The 21,539-nt window shown below is 46.9% G+C and overlaps 1 protein-coding gene across 1 annotated transcript; it reads right to left on the bottom strand.

Annotated features, from left to right (window-relative positions):
- Window positions 1-1,219: 1,219 nt before the first annotated feature.
- WBP2NL (WBP2 N-terminal like) lies at window positions 1,220-18,758 on the bottom strand. The gene is made up of 8 exons (XM_074941716.1): window positions 18,678-18,758; window positions 14,005-14,113; window positions 12,162-12,297; window positions 10,060-10,152; window positions 8,964-9,155; window positions 8,247-8,384; window positions 7,337-7,413; window positions 1,220-6,263 (listed from the first exon to the last, which is right to left on the bottom strand). The coding sequence occupies exons 1-8, from the start codon at window positions 18,734-18,736 to the stop codon at window positions 6,216-6,218; spliced, it is 852 nt and encodes a 283-aa protein (XP_074797817.1). The 5' UTR covers window positions 18,737-18,758; the 3' UTR covers window positions 1,220-6,215.
- Window positions 18,759-21,539: the final 2,781 nt, after the last annotated feature.

Genomic DNA, 21,539 nt, shown 5'->3' with positions numbered 1-21,539 from the left:
ACAATAAATCAGTGGCAGAGCAGAAATTAAACAGGACTGCCTGGCTCCTGCTCACCCAGCCTGCCTCTTCAGTTAATTCACAGGGTGGAGATTTACAGTGTTCTCCATTGATTTATGCCTTATCACCCTTAGACAAACACTACTGCTCAATGTACACAGCAGAGAAAGCAGCAGTGTAGTGTCTGGGTCACTGCCTGACTGGGGCTCAGAACCACTTGTGCACCCACCATCTTGTCCAGGGGAGAATTGCCTCATGTTAGCACTAGCCTGTCCAGCAGCTGAGCTAGTTGTTCCTGCTGGATGAGGACAGGCTCCCTTCCTTCTCGAGCTGTCCAACATTCCAGGATTTCTCAGGGAAAGGCAGCTGTGCACATATTTATAAGTTTCCATGACCAATAGCCTTTTAGCCATTAATACACTGCCAGGGGACTGCATTAGGTGCCTGTCACTTGCATTATGGGCCTCAGACCACAGCTGGTTGCACTCCATTGTCTGAAAGGGAACCCTGTTGCTATGTGTTACGCTACGTTGTGCTAGAGAATTAATGTTTGAATAACACGTGTGTATGGGCAGAAGAGGAACGTTGATAGGCTATTTTCCTTCCAGTTACAACATTCCACTATCTTCTTCATCCCTGCTGGGCCCAAACTGACAGGTCAAGGGCTGGGGGAAGGGCTAGTCTGGGAGAATTCTGCACCAAACAATTAATTCTGTGCCCAATATTAAAATTTTTCAAAATTCAGCATATTTTATTTGTCAAAATAATGTAATCATGCTGGCTTCAATTATTTAGGTCACTTATTTAAACTACACTACAATGGCTGGAGAAGGGGAGTAAGTAGCATTGGAGGAAATCCCCAAACCCCCTTGCCTTATAGTAATGTCGCTAGGTTTGACCCTTTATTTCCAGTTATTAGTCAACCAATATATGCAGCCATGTGCTCAGTGTTACATCATAGGCACCTGATGAGCAAGTGAGGGCTGGGGATATGGGCTACTGACCACCCCAGGAAGGTCTGTAGCAAACAGTTCATGGAGCACATTTTTTCAGTCCAAAAATTTAGACCAGTTCTAATCACTGAAGCACATGAGCATTTATAAGGCCATACTGTCCTTTACAGCACTCTGGCAATGTAAAGGAGCCTTAAAACTTTTAGACCTGTTTTATACTCCAGGGGGAATTCACTAAGTAGGCAGGCTGCTATGTTCTGTTCCTCAGGAACACCCTGAAGACCCACCCCTCCATGCCCAGTGTACTGCAATAGCAAGCAAGAGGGACAGAGTGTGTGTGTCTCTCTCTCTCACTCACACACACCAGCCCAGCTCCCCTCCCCTCCCGGCAGTAATTTATGTCTCTACCAGCTGCTCTAGGTGCCTGAACCAACCTGCCTGTGTTGCCAGAGAGGGGTGTGACCACTCTTGCGGTTTCCCTTTACTTCCCCATCAGAAGTCATTTTTCTACAGAGAAGCAAATCTGAAGGGGAGATGAATTCTGCACATGTGCAGTGATGCAGAATTCCCCCAGGAGTAGTAGGGGCTTAGCTCCTCACTCAGCAAGAAGAATGTTTCAGAACACTAGGCGCCCTCTAGGCTGGATAAATGGGACAGACTGCAGCATAAGGTTTGGAGGAATGTGTGGCATAGCAGATGTTAACTGGTGGATGAGGGGACTTTGCAACAGGGCTCTAAGCCAGGCTTTTGCATGCACCAAGTGACACCAGCAAATGGCTGCCCACTGCTCTCCCCCTCTCCCATATAGCAACCTACGTAGGACTCTGATAAGTCACACTGCAGTAGGCTGTACTGTTGATACAATAGGAGATACCCATGCTTAAAAAAAGGCTGGATACTGACTGACTGCTAGCAGAGCTGGCTCTGGCCATTTTGGACAGAACCACAAGAGTCTTTATTAGTGCACTACAAGCTGCAGGACTGGCCTGAGCAGCTCAGGAGAATCTCTACGAGGGCAGAAGTAGAAGCCAGCTGCTTGTTCCTTTCCACTTCAGCAAGCTGATAATCTTGTTTATGTTTTCAAGGCTTCCTCTGCAAGGAAAAGGGCTAGACACCTGCTGTAGGACAGACATTCTACAGTCCCTGCACAGTTCTCCCCCCAGCACTGACAGTAGGGAGTGGTACAGGCTTTGCAGAATCAGCCAGGTGCTGGTGAAGAGAACTCTAAACATTGCTTTCCAGTGAAAATAAATGAAGGACTGATTGCACTTGAGCACTGTAGGCAGGGTAGTAGGTTCTAGCTCTGTTTTATTTTAGCTAGAGATGTGTCACAGATCTGTGTTTTACTGGAACTCCTGGCTGACTAAGCAGCATAAAATATGTTACCAGCTAGCAAGGGGGTTGTCACCTATGCTAGGAACTGGAGCTGTATACATTACAGAGGGTGAGCTGATGCAGAGCAGGGCCTCATTTGAAAGTGATTATGGGGCCAGGTTAATTCTTAATGAGGACTCAGGCTTCACTGCTGCAATCAATCAGTGTTTTGTAATGAAAAGTCCTCTCTCAAACCTGTAACTTTGTCTACAATAAAAACAAACTTAAGATTTTCTCTTCCTGTGTAAGAGTTACTGTTCAATCTTCCTTTTATCCTTGCCCCACAAAGAAAATCTAGCAAGTCAAGTTATGATGTATGGACTTACTTTCTGTCCTCACTCAGTCTGTGTAGGGCCTATATAAACAGTGCAATTCTTTTGTTGACTGTTACTGGCCAGAAAACATTCCCAGAGCAATAGTTGTCTCTCTTCACCCCCACACACAGATGTCACTCACCAGAGTTTTAAGGAGGCGGGTGCCAACTTTGGACTCCTTTCACTCTTCACTAGATGTATACTGGGAGTTGGAGCAGCCCACCAGAGGACAGCAGAGAGAGTGGCCCTGTCCATCCTAACAGCTCCTGCTGCAAGCTCAAAGAAAGGCTTAAAATTTTCTCCTTCCCATTAGGCAGAGGACTCAGTATATGCTGCTGAGCCAACCAACCTGGATGTAGGCAACAGCTGGCTGCTGTCACACTTTTGCCAAGAGCCTCTTACTTTTCCTCCTCTCCTCACACGGCATTGCAAACCAAGGTAATAGGGTCAAGCCCACCACTGAAAACATGTCACAGGGCCTTGGTAAGACACTGTGCTAGTCTGATGGCAGGTAGGACCTGAGGCACATTTAGTACCTGAACTAAAGCCTCAATCCAGCCAAAGCTTTCAATCGAGTTACAGAAGACAGATGTGGGTTCTACATGTCCTACAACTTCGAGTGTTGTAACAGGGCTCCCTGATAGCCGTAGCATAGAGGTAGCAATTCTCAGCCTTGAGTTTGTGATTGTCCCAAGCCTGCCTTCACTCCTATCTTCAGCAGAAGCAGCCATAAGCAGCTTTGTCTGACTGCTTTTTCTCCAACTACCTACCCCACTTGAAGCTATCCCACATTTGGTGCTGCTTTTTCAGCAAAGCAAGTCTGGGATGCACAAGACCAGCTGTACGGGTGGAGGTGAATGTGGAAGAAAGGTATTTTGTCCCCAGGGATTTAACCTACACCCAGAAGATGGAATAGCTGATCACCATCACAACTGGGCAGCAGGGAGAGAACTGGGGACCTTCCACTTTTGCTCCTTAACTAATAGAGAATCAGTGCTGGCTGTGGGACTAGGGCAAACAAGCCCTTGGAAACAGCTGCTTACAGAAGAGTCACAGGAATACTGCATTAGTAGAGAGCTCCCACGGCCCCTGTTAGTGATGCTTGACATGCCCCAAGAAAGGGGTAGTGTGCCAGTTTGAGTTAACTAGGACATTAGTTACAGCAGTAAAGGCAGTGATGGTAAAAGGCAGCCTCCCTCCCCTCACGACCTAAGGGATAGGCTATAACCACAGCCTGAGGTGCAAGTGGAGCGGGATTTTTAACTAAAGGCCATTTTCCCACTCTAGTTCTACAGGACAGCTAAGCAGTGCTCAGTGGGGAAGAGGGAGGGAGGGACCATGCATTGGTCACAAAGCCACAAAAACAATCCCACAACCAATTATGGGGTTTTTGCAATTCTTATCGTATCCGTTCCATTTTTCTTGCCCATCGCACAGCAAGCTGTTGGTTACTACATCAGAACACGCACACCACTGAACTGACGCACAGGCCTGAAGATTCCCATGCTTCTGTATTAAAGTGCAATGCAAAAGATATTACAAACATTGATAGTGGAACATTTTTAATTCCAGAAAGTTAGAGAATCTTTGACTCAGATTAAAAAGGCTTCTTAGAAAAGGAAGTTCCTCCCTTGCAGATGGCTGCTATGCGGAGGAAGGTCAGGCAGCTACAGGAATACACACAGGTTGTGTGAGCCTTGCTTGTACAATAGCCTAGCACGTAGGGAGCAAAGGGGGAAAAACAGTCCCTACCCCTGAGTGAGAACCGGGTGGGGAGGGGCTGAGCAGGCCCTACACTGGGAGTCAGAGGTTCTCCACTAGACAAGTGTGATTCTCTTTGGAGAGCAAGTTTGCAGGGCATCAGTTCCTAAGGGAGAATAGAAGGTCCCAGCTGAGTTGCTCTATTCTCAGTAACAGCTGAGGGTTAGCAGTAACATCTACATTACAAAAAATACTGGTTATTGATGAACAGGCACCGCCTCACCACAAGGGGATGCCACGCAAGCAGTAAAGAGCCATCCAGTTACCCCACCTCCATTGAAGAAAAACCCACCCCACCCACCGAGATTCTCTTCCTCACCCCCACTACTGTTCAGATGCCAGCACATTCACACCAGCATGGCTTTAGTTGCATGTGGAGGGAAGACAGACTGCTCTCCCATCTCCACTCACCCCCCAGTGCTTTCTAGGAAAGCTAGCCCGGGGTCTGAGGCTCCTCAGCAGGCAGAGCAATAGTTTCTGATCCCATCCCTATGGTGAGGCTGTTGCCAAGGGTTATGCTCTCCTTGGTGAAACGTGCTGTCAGAGTAGAATACCCTAATACTTCTCACTCACCCACACCTGCAGCGTGGCTGCTGCTGCACAGAGGGGCCAGTTTCTAGGAGAATGAAAGGAAGACTTGGATTAATTCCCACTCCCATTTGCTCAGAGCTCTGTAGCCAAGATTCCACTCCCCTCCACCCGGTCCCAATTTGCTTTTCTACTGTCCATCTACACGGAGATGCTGCTTTTAGAAAGCCACTGCCTATTTCCAGGTTAGACGCACGAGTTCCTCCCAAGTCGGCCGCCTGCATCAGGTGGCCACAAAGTCTGGCTTTCACTGCACTGAAGAGACCTGCTAACACATCCCCCTCTCCTCAAAAGTACACTTACAATACAGAAGAGAAGCTTCTCGCAATAGAGTGGAGGAGGAAGAACCAGGCATCCTTGGATGTCTGCACACCCCAGCAAGTGGGGCATCTCGCCTCTTCCAGCCATCACCCGTTTTGAGAGAGGCAGGTTTCCTGGGAAAGGAGACAGGTGCATACGGGGGGCTTTGCTGTGTCCAAGGCAGGTGTAAAACTGCAGCTGTGTTAGCTCTTCTTGCCTGCAGGGCCAGTGATTTAGCCAAAGCCAGTTCATACTTCCCTTGCTGCTGCTGCTGAGTTAGGATTGTACTTGGCCTCTCCATACTGAAGCCCACACTGCAAAATGCTTAACTAGGCTGAGTGTGTCTCAGGAGTCTTTTCCCAGGTTACAGTGTGGCCCAGTACAATGAAGCTTACGTGACACAAGCCTCCAGCACTTCACTCGATTCCTTAAAAAGGGAACAGCACCAATGAAAAATGTAACGTGCTCCTCCTTTATACCAACATGGGGAAACCCAGCAGCCCATTGCCTCTTTCCTTCTCACTTACTGTTGCCTCAGAGGAAGTTTAAAACCACTCTCTCAAACCATTTTACTTCATTCAAAAAATCAAGAAGCTGCAATGTTGTATTCCTACATTACTGATGTGCTTTCTCTGCTGGCCTAAGACTTCAGCCCCCACCCCCAAACTCATGGCAAAAGCCTCAGAGGGACAGCGCTCTGGCCCTGGGATGTAAAGCAATCAGGCAGGAAAACACGGCTGCTTCTGCTGTTCTACTTGTATGGTCGTGCTCAATGTTTAAAGAGGGCGGGTGTTACGTCGCCCAATGCTATGTCTATTGTATACACGCATGGAAGCCTAGAGATACACTGAATGAGGGGCGGGTGGTGAGGACAGAAGTGTCTTTGGGGAGAAGGAACGTGAGCAGCTGGTGAGTGGGTTCCTTCCGTTAGTTGTTCTTTTTCTCAGCAGGAGGTGCATAAGGAGGCGGCTGGTCCTGCAAAGTGAGAAAGGATCAGTCACCATGTCTGTTTTATCTATAATCAGCAGTGTTGTGTGTAGCCGTTCAGCTTTCCGAGCATTCCCAGGCTTAGCTTAATGCACCCAACCTTTGCCTTCAGCTACAGCTTGAGAAATACTGAGCGGACAGTGATAGGTGTGAGGCCTGTATGTTAGGCTACAGCTACCCATAGCCATGTCTTCCCAGTTTCAGTTACATCCCAGAACCTCTGCCACTTCCCATAATGCTTCAAATGAGGCACCACACACAAAAAAAGATGAACACAAAAAGAGTCCCTTTAAAAGCCCATCAGAACATGTGTATTTCAGAAACAGCAGCACTGTGACTGGACGTTGTTTTAATCCTTATCTTCCTCTCACCCTCCCCAGTGACTCTGTGATTCCTGTAGCAGTTTGTTAGGACAGATCTTGTCTGTCTCCCCCAGCCTAGAACAGTCTAAACCTGCATTACCCCTTCCCTTTAAGTTCCTAAATCTGGCTACCCCCATTCTTGCAGAAGCTGAGAACTATATATTGTTTCTGTACAGGAACAACTTTCATGAAGGTCTTAGAGTTCCCTCCCTTCTGGATCAGAAAAATACTAAGACTGATTCCAGGAACAGTGATTGAGTATTTTGAGGAGCCTTCTTTGTAGGAAAGAGTGGACAGACCATTTCTAAATAGCATGGTAAAACAAAGTGATTGTAAACCTCCTGCTTTGGGGAGCCAATTGCCTGGGGGGGGGGGGAGGGGTCAGGAAGAAAAGAGACCTAGACCCATCTTAGTTCAACTGATCTGGTGCATATGGGTGGGTCCACTCTCCTCTTGAGGATCAAGCACTGCCCGCAGCTAGACTAGATGGGCAAACAGCCTGCTTGGATACACCCAGAAGCAGGATACTAGACTTGGTGTGATGTGGCACGGCATGGGCTATGCCCTGTGACTTCAGCATCTGCTGCAGTAAGATGACAAGCTGCCCAGGATTCAGCTGTAGCAGCTGAACAGCAAGTGCGTTAGCTCCTCTTACCCCTTTGCCCTCCAGCCCAACAGACAACTCAACCAGTTGCTTACCATAGGCATATAGACATTGTGGGGATTGGCTGGGTTGTAATAGGCACTTGAAGCTGCTTCTGCTGCTTTACTGCCACCTACAGGGTAAGGCCAAAAAACAAAAAAAGTCTTCCTAAGTGCTTTACAAATAGCAAATTCAGCTTCCCAGCCCCGCACCTAACAGAGAGAGCATACCTATTTTTCAGATGGGGAAAACAGAGTCCTAGACAAGTTAACTGGCTTTTCTAAGGTCACAAAATAAGTCTGTAGCAGAGCAGAAAATGGAACCCACATCTCCCAGCTGTGCTTAAACCACCAGACAATGCTTCCCTGTTAACAGATATCCTGGGCTTTACAGCTCTCTGGGAGTAAGACAAGTCTCCCCTCACATCAGCTAGGTCACACTTGATTTTAGCCTTAAGATAACCCTGGCATAGTTGTGGAACAACTATGTGGAACTGTGGCTATTAGCCAGGCATAATGCTACACTATAAAATGAACTGATAGTATCTGGCAGCAGTTTGACCTATACCTGTGGTCATCAATGCAGACCACCTGTTCCAAAAGGATCCCCAGGTAACACTTTCAGTAGAGTCTCCTTCCTGCTCTAGCAGGTGGCTTCTGTGCCATACCTTTTAACACAGCTTTCTTAAGCAGACTCTAGAGACAAGAGGTGCCAAGAGGACCAGCTTGCAACATCAGAGCCAGCTTAGTTTTACTTTGGGCCTGCTCATGAGAACAAGGGACTTGCTCATGCTGGACAGAACCAGTACAGTGCTGGGAACTGCCATGCCATCTTCCCCCACCCACCACAAACTGCCTAGAAATGGGCGACTCAAAGAGCCTGTAACGAGAGAAATTCCATCATTCACATGTGCACCAGGAACAATCCCTTTTGGAACTGCAGCGAGAGTCCCTCCCACTCCCTTACCTGGCATTCCGGGCTCCACCCAGGCTGTAGGGGCTGTCGGAGCTGTGGGGGCTGAAGGTCCTGCGGTAGGAGGGCCAGGGTAGGGGGGAGGAGGAGCCATATACAGGGGGTTCATGTCAGGAGGAGGTGGGTACATGCCTGTGGAAAGGAGAGATATTCAAACGGTACTTTAAGTAATTCCTGTGGGACATAGCGCAGGCCTAGTTTACAGGCCTGTTGCTTCTGTCCAGAGCGGATACACACAGGTCAAGGCAAGCCATCCAAGCTTAAACAGCAGCAGCTCCACAGCAGGATTTTATATGGCTGTAGCACCTTTGATCCCAGAGGGCTTTGCAGGCAACAATCACTCCCCGAATTTGCCAGCCATTCTCTGCCAGAAGGTGTTACCCAGCTTAGGATGTTGTATCCTTTATTTCCTGTCCCACTGGATCTCTAGGGAGACGCAACAATACTCAAGCTGGATTTTACCAGGACACCCCAGCCCTTGCAAGGAAGTGCTTCGGTGACCTGGAGGAGTCAGGGCCCTTATAAGACTAACAATGCTGCTCAGAGAGAATGGACTGCTGCAATACAAGTCATCCCCCAGCTATGTTGGAGTCTTGTGTTCTTTACTCTGACACGGTCCTTTACAGGTCCCAGTACAGACAGCACGCGCACTCTCCCTCTCACACAATACTGGTATGTTACAAGTTGTTGAAGCCTGTCGGAAGGCTTTACCTGGAGGTGGTGCGTAAGGGTATCCCATGGGTTGCGGAGCTGGCCCATATCCATTCATTGGTGGGGGCACATAAGCGTATGGTCCATTAGCTGGCTGGGGGGCAGGTGAATAACCTCCTGGAGCAGGGGTGTACCCCGCAAAGGCAGGCATATAGCCATAGCCAGTATTCTGGGCAGGAGCCCCTCTAGAAGCTAAAAAAAAATTAAGTTTAGCAAGTTTGACTCAGCACACTGCCATGCAATTAAAATGGAGCAGCAAAGAAAAGGAAGGAACGGTCATATGAATTTAGTTTGATCTGTCACTGCAACAGAGCTATGAGCCACTGAGACCTGGAGTGGCTGCTTTGCCTGAAACCCATCTAGCAATAATCTCTTCTTCTCCCACTTTCACACACTGCTGTGGTAATTAGCTTTGCTAGTTTGGACGCTGGGGAGCAGGGTTGGACCCTGAGCTTGGAAGAGTTTATGGAGAGGACTCTGATTAACCCTGTTCTGCAAAAATCTATACAGATACTAGCCACTAAAGCTCCCCAAAACATCTCCACTGAAGAATGTGGTTTCATTAAAAAAAAAGGTGGAATAACCCCACACATTTAAGAAGTTTTTCTGATCAGGAAAAATCTCTACAAAAAAGTTTTTCCAATTAAAATTAATTTTTTTGTTTAGATTTATCATCAGTTTTTGGAAGCCAAAAATAGAAAGTTTTTCTCCCTCCACTCTATTTTTAATACTCTCTCCCCATTGGAGAGGGTTGGGTAAACAGTGTGAGAATATAGTTCCCCCATATACCACTGCAGTCTCATTTTTTCCTACTTTTTCCAGTTGGAAGACAGAGGGGAAAAGATTTAAAAAAAAAGGAATAGGGGGATCATTCCAAGAATTGGGAATATTAAGTTTTTCAGTTTCCAAAAACCAAAGCATTAAGACCAACAATAGGGTGTAGAATGAAGACAAAAGTTCTCATGGAAAAGTCAATCTTTTTTGATTGAGAAGTTTAGAAGGGTTATTCGCTCTGCTCACCCCAAGAAGTTTATTGCAGCAAAAGTTAGCCAACTCTTCTAGCTAAAGAATAGTCAAGCCTCTGAAGGTTACTTACCATTAGTGGCAACTCTGAACATCAACTGTCCAAACTCAATGGCTCCTCCACTGTTGAAGGTCATTTTAAAGGAAGCCTGCCCTTCCCAACCCCCTAAAAGAGAAAGTGGGAATTACAAATGAAACCATTAAAATACTCTAAAAGATTAACACCAAGAAACTAGTTTGAATTTGAATACAGATTATTAGTTGATGTGTTTCCTAGAAGCTCTCAACTTAAACAAGAGACCAAACAGGGTTTGGACAACTACTGCAGACCTGCCAGCAGGAAGGCACCACCAGCTTTCTTCGCACTGGTTACTCAGCCCACTTGTATACAAGATAAATCTCAGGGAAACGAGGAGAAGGTTTGTCCGGGAATTTCCTTATTTTTTAAAAGGAGAGTCTAAAACATGGACATGTAAAGGTTGCTGTAGATCTAGATTTTCTGCTAATAGGCTAAGAGAGAATCCAATTACAAATACGACATAGAAAGGACACATACTATTCAGCGGGAGCCTGCCCACTGAATGGGAGTCCTTCCACCAAACTAAATGGACTTTGAATCAGGGCCTGAAACTCAAGCCAGGATTGGAATCAAATATTCCATCAGCAGACTCTTTACCCTCTTTGAAGCAGAGGAGCTTAGATAAAGATTACAAAGTTTTAGGCCTAACAGGAGTTTCTAGAAATTCATTAGCAAATGCTAAGACTCCAAGATAAATCACCCAAACTGTACAAGAAGGCAGGTTTCCTTATTGGTGGACAAGTGGATAAACAAAATTGGGAGTTTTTAAAGCAAGTTGTCAGATGGGAGATCAAAGTTTGAGTTTTAAAATGAAAAGCCCAGGTTCCAAAATCCCTTGTCTGATTAACTTCTTCCAAGAAAAGTTGTCAGGAGAGACTATGAGAAGTTTGGGGGTTTTCTGCACATTGTTAGAGGAGGAAAAAAAAACCCATCAGGCATATAAATTGAAAGGAAGTGGCTGGTTCCACAACACACTTAGAAACACCGCATTGCTCAAATTTTATTCTTTCCTGTTGTCTTATCAGTAATAGTTTGGTAGTTAAGCTTGGGCAAGTTACCCAACGAATCAGCAACCCACCTCTATTCTTCCCATCATGAAGCAACACCCCTAGCCAATAAGAAAGGCTGGGGTAGAGAGAAAGGATTTAAAGAAGTGACACAAACGAACTGGCATAGTAAAAAAGGCATCCAAGATCACTACAGTGTACATGCAGAATAGATTATGCAGAAAGCTCTAGCTATTCAAGAGCCAGAGTGACCCAGATATGGGTCACCACTACTATAGCAGAATCTCCACAAAGTGATTTTATTGCCAGGGAAAGGTGCTGGATTCACAGCTTTGGAGACCTAATCCTCACTAGAGCAAATACATCTCTGCTGGCTGCTTCTGTAAGATTTCCCGACACACCGCCCTCTCCTACTCAGGTGCCTTGACCCAGAAGGAACTAGTACTATGACTCAGGGAAGTTGTCTCAATGGCCCTTTTTTGTCCCGATTTTTTGTTCTGGAACCACCAACAATTAGTGCCAATTATGACTGTTGTTTCTGAGATGGACATCTGACTACTAGGAACAGGGCATCACAAGTGTCAGATATAACAATTTTCAGTCACTAAAAGCTTGGGGTCAAGTCTGAACCAGCGATATACAGATGCACATGCATGCATTTCAGTGAAGAAAGGTCTGCTTATCTCCAGAGACACGTGCTCACTTTGTACAGCCATGAATAGCAGCCAAGAAGACCAGCATCTGAAGTTGGTGAACCCATCACCCGCCTACCCTCTCCACCTCCCTTTCAAGCTGAGCCTACGAAGCAACTAACACACGCAGAAATTTAAAGATCAAGAAATTTTCTTATAACATTTGGATCATAGTTACAAGTTTATACTGGACAAAAATATCCACTATGAGGCTTTTTTTTGGCTTTCCACTAAACTTAGGACATGCCTATGTGAGGAAACTGACTGGCATATTTCACTTACTATGCCGGTCAATTTCTCATGTGGACAAGCCCCGGGTTACAAATTCAGCAGAAGGGAAAAAGTACTTGGGAAACTCAGTTAAGCCTGCTTGGAGCTGCAACACATTAACACATACCTCCTGCCTCAGCCTGGATCACGCCTTTGATGTAATTGGCAGAGAAGACAGGCTGCTCGATGGAGCACCCTTTCACCAAGTAGAATGGCATCATGAAGGACATCAGGGGGTCCTTGCCTTTAGACACAAAGATCATCTGCAAGATAGAGGGACATTTTAAAGCTGTTAATTTACAGTCAGTCTTTATACCTAGAGTGAAAGAGGCTGTTTCAGAAGTGTTCAAACCAGAGACTGCTTTAACAAGCTGGTAAAGAGAAATTAAAGCTCTGGAACAATTATACATGCAAGTTCCTATTCTACAGCTACATAGCAGTTTTCATCCTGAGAAATCCAAAATAACGTTATCATATATGTATGGCTCACACACCTGAAACGTGTGCAACTTCCATGGTAGTGTTCAGTTGACACCATGTAAATTAAGAAATATTTTCTCCCTTTAAAACCTCAAATTACTGCACTATTTTTGTGACACAGTATGCAGCACTGTGGCTTGAAGCTCCATTGCACTGAAGTGGACCAGAAGTTCTGGACTGCTTAGACGTGTGGTCTTTCCGCCCAAATCTAACAGCCTATTTGAATAGTAACTTAGCAGTTACTATGATCATTCTTAAATAAGGAAAACCAGAAGCAGGGGATAGAAGAGCAGTGCCCTGGCCTAACATTCCCCCTCATTAAAAAGGTCTAATGTCACAAGCTACGTATAACTCACTGCTGCGTACAGAAAAGCTACTACATTGAATCTTACACAGCTATTACACCCTTCCAGGATCTAACACATTTGTGCGTCCAGGGCTTTGGCAGATTCAGTGCAGCATCTCTCGTTAAAGCTAAAGTCAAAACAGGACACTCAAACCAGGTGAGCAGTGGCCATCTACAGACGTACAAACCAAAAGCTGCGAACTCAGACCAGCTTAGTTCGTTTGGTGACTGTCTCTAGAGCAGCACCGGCTAAGTGAAGAATTCTAGAGTGCTGCTGGCACCTGAAGACTGGATACAGTCCAAAGGGATGAGGAATACTTGTGGGCATGCAAAATTTTGCATGGGCCACCTCATAAGCCACAGGACTGAACACAGGAAAGATTTAAGGTCCGTCCTTCAAGCCAGTACAGAACTGACCCTTCTAGGAGGTTCTCCGGGGCTTTCCTAGTCCAGGTTTTTGGACTTCATTGAACAGTTTCCCCTAGTCCTTTGTACGTTCACTCATCAAAACACTTGCAGAAGCATCACAGCCCCCCTTCAGTAATCCCTGGAACAGCAGGAGAGGGTTTTTTGCCCCCAGGTTTTAGCTTTCAAACGTTTACTAAGAAGAGGTTTGTTTCAATCAGGTTGGCCACTGTGCCTGTATGATAAGCCTTAACAGGGCAAAGCCTATGCCCATACAATGTACTCTAGGTCCACGTAAAAATCAACTCCTGTTCCAGTTTAAAAGGCTACATACAGTAGCAGCAGCAGCGAGAATTGAGAAGCCAAGTTAAACAGGGGTTGGTGTTCAGGACAGACAGAGGCTTTGGATGTGCATATAGGGGTTTTCCTTCAGAATCCTTGCTGGGGGGCAGGGAGGAGAGTGAGTGAGACTTTCAAAGGAAATAGTGGAAACCCCAGTGACTGACACTGAAAACAGGACAATGTAAAAGACACATGAAAACATGCTGTGTAGAGAACAATCTGGAACAGGCCCTAGCTGGGAAAGGGGACTGTGGAGAAAAGGACAAGCATGACCTGTTTCCACCACTCTCTCCCATCTTGAATTTGTAGCCTCCTCATAAGTAGGAGATTTATCCAGTCATTTACAAGACTCTGGGACTAGAAGCCTGTGGGAAAACGCTGTTGGCTCAAGACTTACCCTGTAGGGGGTGAGGTATACCATTCCCTTCTTGGTGCCTTTGAAGATTTCAGCCTTGTCAGACACATCACTGAAGGAAAGCTCCACATCTTTACAATGCTTAAGAATACTGAGGAGGAGGAAGAGACAGAGACATCAGGGATGCATAGTATCAAACACAGTCCTAAAGCACATGCAATCAACATACGTTAGTTGGCATGCCAAGGAACAGGTCACTTCCCCGAAGGCTCTGTTCAGATATGGATCCCACCTTCTCTCTCTGCGTATGCACGCACTGTTTATGCTACTCTCTCAATAAGTACAACACCAAACCCCACTCTGCCAAGGGAAGCCTCTAGCCTCAGGACAGTTTGCTTCTCCTTTCATTTCCAAAGCCACTTGAGACAGTTGTTGGGGAAACCATTCATTTCTCATTGAAAGAGACCGAGTACAAAAGGTCACAGCACAGAATAAGCACAACGGACCTCAATATTTCTTTCTGGAATAAGCGTGTTGCCTCAGAGCAAGTCCCTGTCTGACTAGTCCAGTATCCATATGTTGATGCTACACAGGAAAGCATAACCTCAATAATGCAACCCCAGTTGTGTCAACTGTACTAAAGAAGATGCTTCTTCATAGCTAAGCTAACTACAGATGCTGTCACTATTTCCTGTAAGTGACCGAGGACTATCAGCAAAGATTAGCGATAAAGAACAATGCATCCAGGGATAGGAGAATTGGGGAAACACTGTTCCTGGTGGTGGGGTTTAAACTTATTCAATGATCTAGAACAGGGAGCCAACATGATAGTCAAGTTTGCTACAAACACTACCCTGTGAACACTAGCAATGACAGGAAATAATATAGAGGGATTTAGGGATAACAAATGTGAGTAGAAGATAAAGTCAGTTTGGGAAAATGTGGGGAAGTGATCCAAAACAGACAGACAATCAAAGAGAAGCAGAAATACCGACAGACTTAGGGAGTGACAAGTTTACAATGTATTATGCCAAAAAAAAAAAGTGCACTGCAATTCTGAGCAGCATACAGAGGCATCATAGATGAGGTGGTTACATATGTATGGCCTCGATGAGATCATATTTCAAATGCTCCATTCAGTTTTAGGGACCCTGTTACAGAAATATGGGTGAATTAGAAAACAGCAAAATTATTGAAAGGGAAAAATTAAAGGGACATGCTTCTGAAGAAAACTACTGAAAGCTAGATAACATTTAGTGGAACTATTTAAGGGAGACACAGGATAACAATCCACAAGTACCTGAAAGGCGGAGTTGTCAAGGACGGAGGGAAATTTAGGGTATTACTGAAAATGTAATACTCTAGTCACAGTCCTGCAAGGCTGGGAGGGACAGACTGAATGACCTAATAGGTTCTCTCCAATTCTCAGATGCTATGGGGAGACAGTTCTTCGTAACTAGGGCAATTGCTCATGTCTAATCCAGTTCTGAATCCCACCAAACTCTTTGCCTCAGCAATATTCTATGGCAGCAAATTTTATAGGTCACTTTTACATCGTGTAAGAATAACTGTCATGTATCCAATTAAAAATGTGTCTTTATTAAAGAGCTTGTTTTAATCATACTTTATACATATGTAGGTAAACCCAGCACTTAATACTTTTAGTATACCAGTGCAGTGGTAATTACATTAAACCTACTAAACAATTTTACCTGAAGTATAGCACTGTCACAGGAAGGGCTGGCCCTGTAGGGCAAATTGGCTTCACCCCACCTCTGACTAAGCTTTATCCCAGGTAATGGGTTTGAGGTCAGAGATCAAGTGATATCTGGCAGGTCACCTGGCTCTTAGTTAAGAAGCCAACAAGTAGCAGGTACAGGGAGAGATCTGGAAAGGGGCCAGGGCCTGGTTTATTTAATTTATGTTGGAGTTGTTTTGTTTTGAGACATAACCCCAACCCTGAAGAAGAGAAACCCCAACCCTGAAGAAGAGAACTGAAATTCTGCTGCTGTTAGGAATTTATATACTGTTCAACAAGATCGCCCAACAGCTAACAAGGAAAACTACAGCTGGTCATATAACATTTGCCAAATATTACTTGTCAAGTTTTACAGTTTTGAGCTTAATAATATTACTTATTAATTTATTTTTCTGTTATTCACCCATCCTAAGGATAATTTAGTAATCTAGAAGGCAGTTCTCTTTCCCACACTTCTCCATTCAATGTCTTGTGTGTGTCCAGGATCTCAGAGCTACCTTCACACAATTTAGGCAGATTGCTTCCTGACTTGCAGATCAGGTCCAGCACTAGTGGCAGTACCATCGCGAGACACCTGGTTTGGATTTCACAAGTAAAGTTTCTTCCTGCTACAAGGAGGTGAGGAGTTTGCTCTGCTCAGACCCAGCCGCTCCCCCGCCCCATCTTCAGAGATAGCATTTTGCTAGTTCCACCCCCTGCACTAATTAGTTACTGTTTTGTCACCTACATTGCAAGGGACTGAACTTGTACCCTAATCAGTACCGCCACCAAAGTCAATTACATCTCCCCAACAGGGACAGGCCAACATACAATTATATTTGAAAGCAGACTGCTCACATACCACAATTTTGCACAGAGGCTGGTGACTTTTCACCAGTGATACTGTTTGAAATACTAGAAGTAAACACCAAGCTTGAATAGTGAAACTAGACTAACCAGTTTCATGATTTTTAACCATGTTTGCTTCCTTTTTCATGCACTAACCCAGTGCAGTTGTTTCAGGTCAGCCAGGGAACCAAACAAACCCCATGAGTCCATTGTTTTTAAATGGCACAAAATCATTGTATTTGTTTCAAGTTTGGGAAAACTCTCTCTTTAAAAAAAAAAGGGGGGGGGGCTGAATTAGAATGACTATGTGCCTTTAGATTATACCAGAAGACCAGACATTGACCATCAGTCAGGGCGCTCTTAGTGCCAAGCCACAGCTTCAAGCTCCAAGAACATTTCAGATAGCACAGGAAGTACCACCATGGCCACTCTGGCCTACTGGCTCATTCCCAAACTCTGAAACCCTTGAAGGGTTTCAGATTATCCCGGAGGGAAATGGGTTGTAATGGTTGTTCTAGGTCTGAAAGGACCTACTGCCAATGACATCTCTACGAGATAAACAGAAAGAGAGAGAAAAAATATTCTGTAGCTTGGGAAAGCCCAAGCACAATCAACAGGTGGAATAAACAATCTAATAAAAGGACCATGGGTGCAGCTTAATGTAAAAGATCAGTGTCTGTAAAGGTGCTGCTTTATTTTCATGGTTCACCAATTGCAAATAATTGTGCCAAACCTTAATACAGAATCAGACCAGGAAAACACAGGGCTTGTCCAAATCATTCCTCTCCAGCTCCCTATATATGAGAAGCAGTCTAGATGTATCTTTCGGGCTACCAGAAGAGCAGTATTTCTGTATTCTGCTTATGAGGCACCCTAATGAAGCGAGGAGGCCTAGAGTTTGATCTGATTTTGGTGGTGGGTTGTTTTGGGCACAGTCCCATAAGAATACTATGGAATCTTTAATGGATATGAGCAGTCAGAGACTCAGAATTACATCTCATTTGGAAAAAGCAAAATAGGAGCTAGGAAGTCAGTACCTTCTCTACATAACTCAGTTTTTTAAAGCCAGTGCAGATTTGTGGACAGAGAATTAGTCAGGTCGCAAACTAGAAGTACATTTAATATTTAAAAGTATGTTTATCAGAATAATTTACTGCAGTCTATTCAGAAAGTGACTACTTCCCTATCTGCAACCTGAGCATATTTAATTCAGACCTCAGCACACACCAAAACCCATGCAGATGCTGCTAATGACCTAGTATTGCACAGTGTTAATGAAAGTGCATGTAAGGCCTTGTGATGTAGCTCAGTCACTAATCTGCTGACAAGCTGCAGCTCATGTGACTTCGGATTCACTCGTATGCATTTCCTCTGGGGTTGTCACGCCCATTACTAGCGAGCAACAGCTTTCAGAACAAACAAACAAACGCTCCTGCTGCCAGCTTGGGAGCACAGGGAAAGACGGACGCAGAAGTCAAGGAAACACTATGGAGAGAAGAAAAGCCCCTTAAAGAGAGTGGGCTAAAGGAAGCTGGGTTGATCTGGGCAATGATCTAATCAGGGCTCATCTCCCAGGGGCCTCGGGGCAGTTCCCCCAAAGAGCCGGACAGCGCCATAGACCCACACACACCCCCGCCCCAGCCTCCTCTCCCCTCACTGCCGGACACACCTACTTTCCCCACCAACACATTAGTTACTCTGAAGCCGGTGACCTCGGGCAGCTGGTTTTAAGAAATGAAATTAAACGCGGATTAACCCGCGACAGCCAGTGTCGCGGGCCGGGCTGCCTCAGCCGGCCCAAAGCGGGAGACCCGGGGCCGCAGGGGGAAGCCCGGGGCCGGAGCCGCCGCAGCGCCGGCAACGTAAACAAACGAAGGGCCTCAAGGCCTGCGCCGGGAGCGGGCCGGGACAAGGCCCGGCCCGGGACATCGGATCCTCCCGCCACGGGCCGGGGCCGGGGCCCGGGGCCGGGGCCCGTGACCGGACCGTGCGGGCCGCGGCTCGGGGCCGGGCGAAGCGCTCTGCGGGCAGGGCAGGGGCTCGGAGGGGGCGGGCCAGGCCGGGGATGTGGCTCGGCTCGGGCCGGGCCCGCCTCAGCGGGGTTTCCCGCCCCCTCGCGCCCCGGTACCTCTCCCCAGGGGGGGCGATGACCCCACCGCCCTGCGAGTGGTTCCTGTTCAGCGCCATCTTCCCGGCCAATGGCAGCGAGCGCCCCCCACCCCCCCGCCTTATTCCGCGGCCCCGCCCCGTGACCTCATCGCGCACGGCCCCGCCCCGTGACCTCATCGCGCACGGCCCCGGCCGCGGGGACTCGGGGTAGGGGCGGGGCCGGAGGTAGTCGCAAGCCCGGGCAGCAAGAGCGACCGACAGAAGGGTGGATGGACAGATGGGGCGGATGATGGACGGGCAGAGGGGGGTTGACAGACAGAAGGACGGAGAGATCAATGGGTGGATGGGCAGACAGAAGGACACAGGGATGGGTGGATGGACAGACAGGTAGGAGCAGAGGGGCGGGTGGGTGGACAGAGAGGAGCAGAGAGAGGGGCGGAGGGATGGATGGACAGACAGAAGGATGAGAGGGATGGGCGATGGACAGACAGGGGGACGGAAGGATGGGTCTTTTCCAGTTTTATAGCGCTGTGACAAAGCGGTATCTGAATGGCTCATTTATGCATCTGTATTCTGTAAGCTAAAATGGTTTTGAAATATGCCTTCTGTCTCTTACTTGTAAGCTTTTTAATCAAAGAGCTGTCTGCTCTTGAGGTTGGTGAAATCCACATTTTTGTTTGCTTGTTTTTCATTGGTCTAGAAGGGCCGGTTTGATAACCTGTTAATAAAAGGTCAACTCAAAGAGGTAGGAGAATATTAACCTGATGGGAAAGGACAAATGAGAAGAAAAATAGCGTAATGCAGGTTGAGAGTAAGCAGAAGGACGAGGCCACTGAACCAGATTCCAAATGGTTTCACCTTGCTAATATGGTTTTTTAAGGCAATGTAATGTGCAGACCACCAGCTTAATTCAGAATCGCAGGAGGTGCCCTTTGGGAGAACCAAAGTGAGGTATTCCTTACAAAGGGGTAGAGGAGCTCTAGTTCCCCATAGACCTTCCTTGGGACATTTGGCAGACTGAAAAACAGAGGCAACTTTGCTGTTGCTTACACCAAAAGCTCTTCTACCGTGTACAGTTTTTCATGTATCTAACCCAATATTCTGTAACCTAAGGTTTGGGCCAGCTTTCTCATAGTAGCTGTGCAGGTGAGTGCAGATTTTACTTATCCTTTGATGATTTCTTATCTTGGGTTCAATAATTTGCCAATAAAATCTATTTTTAGTTGTAAGTAGCGTAAGTGGGTCTTGAATACTATTCCGCAGGGATAATCACCTCCGAGAGACTCTGACTTCTGACTAACAGGGAGGTAGGGACACAAACCCTAAAAGCCGGAGTTCAAGGTCTCAGGCACAGTGGCTATTGGGTTCCCCAACTGCCTGAGCAGCTGGCATGGTCCCACATGGTACAGGGAGAACCAAATCAGCCAAAGGATGGTAAATCTAGTTATAATAGCAAGTTAGATGTAGTCCCCACACTCTAGCAAGATATTACTGTGACCCTTGACGTTGAAAGCTTGGATGCCCTGACCAATCTGTAAGGTGTCTGAAGTGACTCTACTTCTGAATGACAGCAGCCACCCGAAGGCTTAGTGCGCATTAACGAACACACTTTCACTTCACACCTTTAGTTAATTTATAGACTTATGGATTTTAAAGCCAGAAGGGATCATTGTGATTATCTAGGCTGACCTCCTGTACATCGCAGGCCACAGAACCTCACCCACCCACTCCTGTGATACACCCCTAACCTCTGGCTGAGTTACTGAAGTCCTCAAATCATGATTTAAAGATTTCAAGTTATATAGAGACTCCACCATTTACTCCAGTTTAAACCTGCAAGTGACCATGCCCCATGCTGCAGAGGAAGGCAGAAAAAACCCAGGGTCCATAGGCATCAACTCCGTGGGTGCTCCGGAGTTTGAGCAAGCATGGGGGGAAAATGGTGGGTGCTGAGCACCCACCAGCAGCCCCCCATCAGCTCCTGCCCAGCGCCTCCCGCCCACTGGCAGCCCCGTGGATCAGCGCCTCCCGCTCCCTCCCCACGCCTCCCGCCCATCACGAACAGCTGTTTTGCCGCGTGCAGGGAGGCTGGGAGGGAGGGGGAAGGACCAGGGATGCGGTGCGCTCTGGGGAGGGAGTGGAACTGGGCAGGAACTTAAGAGGTGGGGGCGGGAAGAGGCAAGGCAGGGGTGGGGTGGGGGCAGGCAGGGGTGGGGCCTTAGGGGAAGGGGTGGATTGGGCGCAGAGCCAGGGGTTGAGCACCCCCAGGCAGTTTGAAAAGTCGGTGCCTGTGCCAGGGTCTCTGCCAATCTGACCCGGGGGGAAATTCCTTCCTGACTCCAAATATCGTGATCAGACACTGAGAACGTGGGTGAGACCAGCCAGCCAGACATATGGAAAAGAATTCTCTGTAGTAACCCAGAGGCCTCCCCGTCTAGTGGCCCATCTCTGGCTGTAGAGGACATTTGCCATTGTAGACCATCACATCATACCATCCCCTCCATAAAAAGCTGTTCCATACAGCCCTCCTGCTAGTTAGGGGCTCTGCAGAGACCTCAGGTCACTCCTTCCAGGCCAATGACACAAGAACTGCTTATAATGGCGTGGGAAAAGGATTCTCCGACTGTCCTAAAATTCAGAAGGCAGTCCTCAATCTACTGGCTCAGCCCCACGTCCTGTGCGCCTAGCTTTCATGACAGTTCCAGATTTCTAATTGTATGTAGGCAGAGGTTAAATTCAATCCCCCTCTGTCACCCAGAATTCCAGTTCTGTGAGCAGAGCCAATTCATCTCCACCAGTTCCCTGCCTGGGAGGACCCTGGCTTGTGCAGGTTTAGGCCAGACCTTGAATTGAGAAGAAGCTTGGAGGGGATCTTCTAGAA

Source organism: Natator depressus, chromosome 1, assembly GCF_965152275.1.
Source record: "Natator depressus isolate rNatDep1 chromosome 1, rNatDep2.hap1, whole genome shotgun sequence".
Classification (NCBI taxonomy): Eukaryota; Metazoa; Chordata; order Testudines; family Cheloniidae; genus Natator; species Natator depressus.
Note: the sequence above shows the minus strand (reverse complement) of the source record. Positions and strands in the feature narration are given on the sequence as shown.